Source organism: Mus pahari, chromosome 14 (assembly GCF_900095145.1).
Source record: "Mus pahari chromosome 14, PAHARI_EIJ_v1.1, whole genome shotgun sequence".
Classification (NCBI taxonomy): Eukaryota; Metazoa; Chordata; class Mammalia; order Rodentia; family Muridae; genus Mus; species Mus pahari.
Genome location: NC_034603.1, coordinates 15,270,459 through 15,280,328, shown reverse-complemented (window position 1 = coordinate 15,280,328; position 9,870 = coordinate 15,270,459). Strand labels below are relative to the sequence as shown.

General features: G+C 43.4%; 1 protein-coding gene across 1 annotated transcript in view; it reads right to left on the bottom strand.

The window, feature by feature from the left end:
• The window catches only part of LOC110332725 (T-cell immunoglobulin and mucin domain-containing protein 4), a 32,340-nt gene that overhangs the window by 14,276 nt on the left and 8,194 nt on the right, over positions 1-9,870 (bottom strand). Inside the window, exons 4-5 of the mRNA XM_021214063.2 lie at positions 9,313-9,396; positions 8,532-8,585 (exon numbers count right to left, since the gene is read on the bottom strand). Coding sequence (XP_021069722.1) covers positions 8,532-8,585; positions 9,313-9,396 — 138 coding nt within the window. The remainder of the gene's footprint in view (positions 1-8,531; positions 8,586-9,312; positions 9,397-9,870) is intronic.

Here is a 9,870-nt window from a genome sequence, read left to right as displayed (position 1 = left end):
CTGATTAGGCCATCTTCTGCTACATATGCAGCTAGAGACACGAGCTCAGGGGGTACTGCTTAGTTCATATTGTTGTTCCACCTATAGGGTTGCAGACCCCTTTCAGCTCCTTGGGTAGTTTCTCTAGCTTCTCCATTGGGGCCCTGTGTTTCATCCAATAGATGACTCTGAGCCTCCACTTCTGTATTTGCCAGGCACTGGCATAGCCTCACTAGAGTCAGCTATATCAGGGTCCTGTTGTAAAATCTTGCTGGCATAGTTGTGCATACTTCTTGCCTTGGATTAAACCCATCACTTTACGACCCTGAATATGGACTAGGGAGAGGAAAAGGCACCGGATCTCCCTGTCCCTCTTCTCAATGTGGCCTCATGTAATAAATCTCCTTTTTCTGCTTCTCGCTTTTACTTTGGCTCTTGGAATTGGCTTATGAGGAAGGCCGGAAGAACTGACCCTGACGTGTCGAGACACAGGTTGTGACCCACACGTTTAGTAACAGTTACTCTGATCTCCTGCTCTCTGGAGTTCACCCGAGTTTTTGCAACTTCCTCTCTGTCGCCTCGGCTGGCTTTTCTTCTCTTCCAAATGTTTCTCCCTTAATGTGAGAAAGGGAGAGGGAGTCTTCCTTTTGCCTCTCTTCATTCCTCTCTCCATCTATCTATCATTTCACAACATCTGTAGGTGGCTCAACAGGAACCTCATTTAGTCCCCACATCTATCATTTGCAATACAATAAAATATTTAATTGTCCTGATTCAAAGAATCAAAAAGACCTATACTTCAAACTCTGGCAAATTTCTTAACCTTTCCAAACCTATTTTGTCTATATAATGGACAGAATAACCAGCTCTTCCCTGTGGATCTAGACAATGCCTTACAATGAAATAATGGATGAAAGTCCTGAACCCAGCTCTAGCCTGTAATAAGTACTTGATAAGTGTCGTTTATTAGCACCAACTTCCAAAATTACATCTCTGGTTTTGAACTACCCCTTAGGATATAATATACAAGAAAGGACTGGAATTCCAGCAAGCTCTTGCTCAGCACTTACCCTGCGCAGTAATTATTTTGGTTAGAAAGAAGAGCCAATGACTAAAGGCACATAGCCCTGCCCCACAACTGCATCACCCCTGGCACACAGCTAACAATCAGACATTGTTCAGAAGCGCTTCAAAGTCAAGATCTATCAAACTGCATTCTTCTAAAGGAACTGTGGGTTCCTTTACTAGTTAACATTTCCCATTGCTCTAGTCTTCTAGGTATAGAGAATTTGTTAGCCTGCAGTCTTGTTTTCACCACCAGACATGCACCAAATTCACACTTCTAAATGACTTTGACCCCCTCCCTTTCTATCAACAGTGCTACCATCATTCTAACCCAGATGTTCTCCTCTTATCTCAAGCATTGTAGGGGCTAACAGCATAGCCTGCTTGCCTCCAGATTTGCTCCCATCTAATAAACCCTCCACACTTTTCGAGAAAAATTGCCCTTCATGCACAACCAAAAACGTCATTCCCTACTCTGAAAACACAAATGGTTCCTGGTGCTTAGTAAATAAACTAAATAGCTTGGCCTGTGAATCAAGCCTACTTAAGAATCTAGCTCTTGAAATGGAATAGACAACGTGGGTGGATGGGGTTGGGGTGGCGGGGTGGAGGGCATGGAACTGGACAGGGATAAGAGTGTAGGTAGAAATGGCAACAGGAGGGACAGAGGGAGAGATTATTAGAAGAAGCAACTGGAACGGGGTGGGGCATCTTTGGGATGAGCTAGAAACCAAGGGCAATAGACATTCCCAAGAATCTACAAAGGTGACCCTAGCTAAGACTCTTAGTAGTGGAGGATATGGAGCCCAAACCAGCCATCTCCTATAAGTAGGCAGGACTTCTAATTGAGGGATAAGGACACCAACCCAGTTACAAACATTTAGTTTACAATTTGTTCTGCCTACAAGATGTGCAGAAGTAAAAATGAAGCAAAAATTTAGAGAGTGGCCAACTAATGACTGAACCAGATTGAGACCCATGCCATGAGAGGGAACCCACCCCCAATACTGCTAGTGATATTCCGCTTTACCTGAAGACAAGAACCTAGCATAACTGTCATCAGAGAGGCTTCACCAAGAAACTGATGGGAACAGATGCAGAGACCCACAGCCAGACATTAAGTGAAATTTGAGAAATCCCATGGAAGAGGAGGAAGAAAGATTATAGGAGCTAGAGAGGTCAAGGATGCCACAAGAAAGCCTACAGAATCAACTAACCTGGGCTCATAGGGCCCCACAGAGACTGAACCACCAAACAGACAGCATGCACGGGACAGACATAGACCCTCTGCGTATAGGTAAAGTTGTGTGGTTGGGTCTCCATGCAGGACTCCTACCTGCAGGAGCAGAAGCTGTCTCGGACTCTGTTGCTTGCCTATGGGACCCTTTCTCTTATTGTGCTGCCTTGTCTAGTGTCCATAGAAGAAGATGCACCTAGTCCTACTGCAACACGATATGCCAGGGCTGGCTATCCATGGGAGGCCTCCCCTTTTCTGAAGAGAAAGCGAGGAGCAGTGACGGTGGGCGGAGAGGGGCATGTGGTTGAAAAAAGAGAAAGCTGTGGTCTGGATGAAAAGTAAGTGAGTAAATAAATAAATAAACCTGAGGACTTTATAGAATCTCCGATTTAATTCAAATAATTTAGGAAGAAAGTTTAAGGAGATGGTTTAAGTTGTTTTGCCAGAAAGGTGTAATGAAGTTAGAGTCGCTCCCTCCTCATAGACTAGTAAATAAAGGCTGCATAATAAAGAATACCCTGAGTTTTCATAAATTACACTAAGAAGACAAACAGGCTTGGGACAAATTTGGGATTGAGGAAAACCATTCATTCTGGGTCAGATCCAAGGATGAGGCCACAGGTGTGCACTAAGATAAAGCAAGGCCCTGTGAAACTGTTGCCTTGAACTTACAATGAGCTCATAGAATGAAACACTCACTGTTTTGAACTTACTGTTAACATCCTTCTGTAACTCCCCCTTTGTGTAACATTTTATCTCTGAAGTAATTTTTCCTTATATAAACAATTTTTGTCTAAAAAGCTATAACAAGATGAAAGCAATAATAAAGGTTTAGTGCAGCCCTTTTCTCCTCTACCCAGTGTACATATTTATAACTGACTTTCTCTTTCTTCTTTTCTTTTCTTTTCTTTTCCCTTTCTTTTCTTTTCTTTTCTTTTCTTTTCTTCTCTTCTTTTCTTCCCTTCTCTTTTCTTTTTTCTCTGGCTCACAAAGAGTTAATGAACTCTGAGCCTCTTGCCTAGCCAGAGGCCCCTGAGTCAAACAGAAAAGTCCAAGTAACTAAGTTTCTTTTCTTAATCCCCTGCTGCTATCAGTTAAAATGAAGATCCCTGAAATGTGGTGGAAAGTCCTGGCTCTCGGTTTATGTAGCTGTCTGATCTTGGACACCAATCTGTTTCACATAGCAAGACAGAGCAGGTGAGAATGTGCCACCTCATGTAAGGCTTCCACTGAAGAGCAAACACTTTGAACTTAGAGAACATTGACCTAGAAGATATACATACACACAATGGTCTTATAAAATAAATACCATAAATCTAGAAGTCCTTGAATAGAGAACTGGACTGCAGCTTTTTTTTTTTTTTTAAACCATGATTTGATTTCCACTCCTCAACTGTAAATCAGAATCTCCACAGACTGAGAAATACAAAAAGGACAAAGCAACCCAGAGGCAACAGGGGACTAAAAATCCCACCTGCCCCCACAGCAGCAATAAAAGCAGTGATTGAAAGGTCTACAAAGCTGTCTAGAGAGGAGGCGCTGAAAGCTTTCAAAATCTCACTCCGTCTAATGGTAGAGAATTACAACTGGAAGATTTTAAAAGCTTCTGAAATCTCTCAGAGTTTGTAATTTGTCACTTGTCTGCTGTTACCCTAGTGTGATTAGCACTTTTAAAAATATCATAAAACCATGTTCTATGTTCTTAGCAAGAATGTGGAGTTAGCCAAAAGCAGGTGTAAATGGCCTCTTATTACCACTCTCCTCTAGCCTAAAAGGGAGGGTTGTGAGTGGCAGCAGGGATGTAAAGAATCAGAGAAGAAGGGATCCTTCATGATGACTATCATTTACCAGTCAATAATAATGGACTAGGTCTCCATCTCGTGCATTTCCTCTCAACAGCCCTGATAGAAGCACCGCTGTCGTCCACATTTTATATTTGGAGGAAACTGATTTAGCAAAGGTCAAAGAAAGTAACTCACCTGAAATTATTAAAAATGAAAATAAATCATTACAAAATGGTGGTATAACCATGTGATGTTAGGCTCCCAAAGAGCTCTTTTAACCCTTGTTGGAGGCTGTTATGTTTGTGTACACTCAGCCCAGGGAGTGGCATTATTAGAAGTTGTGGAGTAGGTGTGGCCTTGGTTTTTGTTTTTGTTTTTGTTTTTGTTTTTCGAGACAGGGTTTCTCTGTGTAGCTCTGGCTGTCCTGGAACTCACTTTGTAGGCCAGGCTGGCCTCGAACTCAGAAATCCACCTGCCTCTGCCTCCCAAGTGCTGGGATTAAAGGCGTGTGCCACCATGCCCGGCAGGTGTGGCCTTCTTGAAGTGGTGTGTCACTGTGTGTGTGGGCTTTAAGATCCTACTCCTAGCTGCCTGGAAGCCAATATTCTGCTAGTAGACTTCAGATGAAGATGTAGAACTCTCAGCAACTCCTGTACCATGCCTGCCTGGTGGCTGTCATGTTCCTGCCTTGATAATAATAGACTGAACCTCTGAACCTGTAAGTCGGCTTCAATTAAATGTTGTCCTTATAAGACTTGCCTTGGTCATGGTGTCTGTTCATAGCAGTAAAACCCTAACTAAGACAGAGGTTATGTAGAAGGTTTCAAGGAACACCAGGACAAGGGATTGAGAGACCCATAACCAAGAGGGATAACTAGGGATCATGTCATACGCTTCTGCTATGAAGTACAAAGGATTGGGGTTGGAGAATCCTACAGTGTCTACATCTAAAAAGGAAAGGAAACCTATGTACAATCTTCTTCAGAAATTTTATTGTTATTTTCATTGTATTTACAATTGAATTATAATTCCTAACCATTTGGAGCATGGCAGAAGTTTTCAAGAGTCTTATATGGCAGATAAAGCTACTCATCTTTTGCAGACAGTAAGCAGACAAAAACGGGGTGAGAGGCTGGATACTCCCAAAGACCTACCTATGTGATTTACTTCTTCCAGCTACTTTTTGTCTCCCCAGTATTCCGGAATCGTCCAAAATAGCACCACTAGGGACTGGGAGACAGCCTTGCTGTTAAAAGTTCTTCCTGCTCTTCCAGAGGGCCGGAGTTACAACTCCTTGTAACTCCAGCTTCTGGGGATCTGATACCTTCTTGTGACCTCTGTGGGAACTCACATACATGTGACATGTATTCACACACGCACCCACACACACACACACTTGTCCATGAAATACATCAGGATGTCTTGATCTCTTGTAATTCAATATAAAGCAGTTTAAGATTCACACAGAATAAAAGGTAATAGTTTTGTGAACTCTCTTCTCATCCTCTGTCAACTTTCTCCTTCCATTCTCTCTCACTAGAAAACCGTACCCACCTTTACCCCATCCCATAAACAAAAAACAATGATTCTTAACAGCCTATCTCCCCTAAAGTGTGAACCCCTAATTCCGATTTCTATCCACCCCTCCATGAGTTGGTGCAAGTCAAAGGTTTTCAATGTGAGACCCGCTCCCCTCCTCTTGATTTACAGTCCTACATTAAGACCCATCATCTCTCCTCCATTCAGTCTTGTCTGTCCCCTCCAATCCTATCTTCTGAGCCTCTGAGAGTGATACCACATTGCCTCCCCCTCACAGTTAAAAGATAGACATTTTCTCTAATAAACACAAGGAAAGGTGCTCCCACTCTGTTAATCAGAACAAGAAAGGAACAAGATGACATGTTCTTGGGAGACTGAAAGAACGAACTGAACAAATGGGATCAAGTGCAGGGAGGCTATGGAGAAGCAGGTAATCTGTGGGCAGAGAAACAAATGGGCTCAGTCTTTTCCAAGGACAATTTGGTAGTAGCTATTAAATTTGATAGCGCACATTTTTCAACATAACATCTCTACTCCATTACCAACTCTCCTAAAGAAACACTTGCATAGCAACTTAAGGAAGTACACGTGCTGAAGGAAGAAGTGCAGTTAGGCTGTCTATAATATGAGAACATTGGGGCAACAGAAATGCCATTCAACAGGTAGTGAAATCGCATGCAGCAGCTTAACCTGACCAGGCAGATCTCTACACAGATTGAGAACGGAGGTGGTCTGATGTAAAAATGAAGTGAATAAAACTGAATGCAAAGGCTTTGTGTGGTATTGCTGAATTTTTTTTTTTTTCAATGACATACACAAGAAAAAAGGATAAGGAATAGCAAGGTGTTATGGCGGGCCTGGCTATTGTTTGCAGGCTTTGGGGCTGCTGCTATCTGACTTAGAGATCACAGAACCGGTGAGTCTCTGTGGAGGAGGAGGTGTTCAAGATAGAAACTGATGAGCCAAGCAACAACCAGCGGCACGCCAAAGGAAAAGCCTTGGAAAATTCCTCTTTTCAAACGTATCTCATAGGATTCAGCAACTGCACTCAGGTTCTGCTCTCCCAGAGGACTCAAATTCAGTTGTCAGTGCCCACATTGGTGGCTCACAACGGCCTGCACTTGAAGCTTCAAGGGATCCAATTCCTCCATGAGCACCCACACACATGTGGCATTCACTCACACAGACACATGTATATACATGTAAACAAACCTTTGTGAAATGACTCACGTGGGTCAATGGGATGACTCAATGAGTTCACCCACCCAGACCCAGATAACAGTGGAAGAAGAGAAATGACCCCACAAAGTTGCCCTCTGACCTTTGCGCGGCACAGCACAAAGGTCACTACTCACACAATGTAATAGCAAAGAAAGGAAATTTTATATAAATGTATAGAGTATAAGAATGGGCCATTTTTGTCCCAAGTTAGATTTTTGTTTACTGCGTGGTTGTACTGGCTAATTTTGTGTCAACTTGACACAGCTGGAGTTATCACAGAGAAAGGAGCTTTAGTTGAGGAAATGCCTNCATGAGATCCAGCTGTAAGGNATTTTCTCAATTAGTGATCAAGGNGGGAGGGCCCCTTGTGGGTGGTGCCATCGATGGGCTGGTAGTCTTGGGTTCTATAAGAGAGCAGGCTGAGCAAGCCAGGGGAGGCAAGCCAGTAAAGAACATCCCTCCGTGGTCTCTGCATCAGCTCCTGCTTTCTGACCTGCTTGAGTTCCAGTTCTGCATCCTCTGGTGATGAACAGCAGTATGGAAATGTAAGCCAAATAAACCCTTTCCTCCCCAACTTGCTTCTTGGTCATGTTTGTGCAGGAATAGAAACCCTGTCTAAGACAATGGTTGTCACGTAATAGAGCTGTACTGGCTGGTTTTGTGTCAACTTGACACAAGCTGGAGTTATCACAGAGAAAGGAGCCTCCCTTTAGGCAATGTCTCCATGAGATCCAGCTGTAAGGCATTTCCTCAATTAGTGATCAAGAGGGGAGGTTCTATTGTGGATGGTACCATCCCTGGGCTGGTGGTCTTGGATTCTATAAGAGAGCAGGCTGAGCAAGCCAGGGGAAGCAAGCCAGTAAGAAACATCTCTCCATGGCCTCTGCATCAGCTCCTGCTTCCTGACCTGCTTGAGTTCGAGTCCTGACTTCCTTTGGTGATGAACAGCAACATGGAAGTGTAAGCTGAATAAACCCTTTCCTCCCCAACTAGCTTCTTGGTAATGATGTTTGTGCAGAAATAGAAACCCTGACTAAGACAAGGGCTTTATGTGAAACAGAAAAAAATAATAAAAGCAATTAAGAGAGCTCAGATAATGGGGTTTGTGCCGGTTACAAACAAGAAGAGTGTATATCTCAAAGACCCTAAACTTTACAGCATCAATACTGAAGATAAATTTGATAGGGTTACTCTCAGTGGGGGGAAAAAGGCTCATATACACATCAATAAGACAATACTACCAAATCATCTAGAATGTTCCAATTAGTAGTATGGATTGGGTCAGAAAAAGTGGCTGGAACTTAGGATAAAAATGTATAAGAAATTTTCATTTCCCATTTTCTTTTATGTCTCCTTTACAAAAGCACATTGGCATAAGTTATGTAAGATTTAAACTAAATAACAGGGTGAAAAATGAAAGGTGATCTTTTCTTTTTTACTACTATCTCTGGCGTTGAGTGAGACACTGCAGAGGAAAAGGAGAGGCCTTGAGAGAGGGGCCTCAGAAAGAAGCAGAAAGCAGAAGGCAAGGATGTTTCACTTTCCTCCCAATGAGCTGGAGGATGTGGAAAACAACCACAGTGGAACCAAAATAGCTGAGTCCAAGACCCACTGACAGACATCAGACTGGTCCCATGGCCAGAGGCAAACCACTCAAGCAGCAGAGAGACCTCCCTGACCTCAATGCTGACAAGTCCCAAACTCACTTGTTTTCTGTGCCGTCAGCTGTGAAGTGGATGGGAGAATCCAAGTGTTAGACCCTTGGAAGACAAGAGAGAACAAAGTCATCCTCAATTCTAGCCAGAAGTGTAATGGTAAATATACCAGAAATGCTACATGCCATTCCTAAACTCCATGAATTAAAAAGGGTGCTCTCCCTCCTCCCCCTTTGTCCTCCGTCCTCTCTCTTCCCTTACCCTCTGTACTGGCTGATTTTGTGTATAAACTTGACACAGGCTGGAATTATCACAGAGAAAGGGGCTTCAGTTGAGGAAATGCCTCCATGAGATCCAGCTGTAAGGCATGTTCTCAATTAGTGATCAAGGGGAGAGGGCCCATTGTGGGTGGGGCCATCCCTGGGCTGGTAGTCTTGGGTTCTATAAGAAAGCAAACTAAGCAAGCCAGTAAATAGCATCCTTCCATGGCCTCAGCATCAGCTCCTGCTCCCTGACCTGCTCAAGTTCCAGGTCTGACTTCCTTTGGTGATCAACAGCAATGTGGGAAGTGTAAGCTGAATAAACCCTTCCCTCCCCAATTTGCTCCTTGGTCATGATGTTTTGTGTAGGAATAGAAACCCTGACTAAGACACTCTCCTACCTCCAAGCAGTGGGAAGAAACCAATGACATACACTGTTCTGATATCAAACATGTGCCAGGTGGACACCATGGTACATAGGACTGAGCTCATCTCTGGATCACTTTTATTCCATATTTGCCTCTCCCCAGCCCAAGGTGGAAGGAAAGATGCAGGCGGCAAGTTCTGCATACCTGTGGGCCTGAGTAAGGCTATGTTTGTAGATATGGGCATCATGCTTCTTTGAGAGTGATTGAATCCAGGCAGAGTTTCTGATTCTGAAAAACATTTTTTTAAGCTACTAAAAAGTAATGATAACAGTATCAACAGTGCAGTGGGTGGTGAGGGTCAGGGCTATTTTTGTCAACATCTTTGTTCTAATTGATACATTTCTAGTTTTTCCCAATAATTAAAAATGATTTTTAGAATTAACAAACAGAAAGACAGAGACAGAGACAGAGACAGACACACACACACACACACACACACACAGAGAGAGAGAGAGAGAGAGAGAGAGAGAGAGAGAGAGAGGCACTGGTGGTACACTTGGAAGGCAGAGACAGGCAGGCAAGTCTCTGAGTTTGAGGCCAGCCTGGTCTACGGAGTGAGTTCCAGGACAGCCAGGGCTACTCAGAGAAACCCTGTCTTGAAAAACAAACAAACAAGGGCTGGAGAGATGGCTCAGCAGTTAAGAGCACTGGCTGCTGCTCTTCTGAAGGTCCTGAGTTCAAATCCCAGCAACCACATGATTG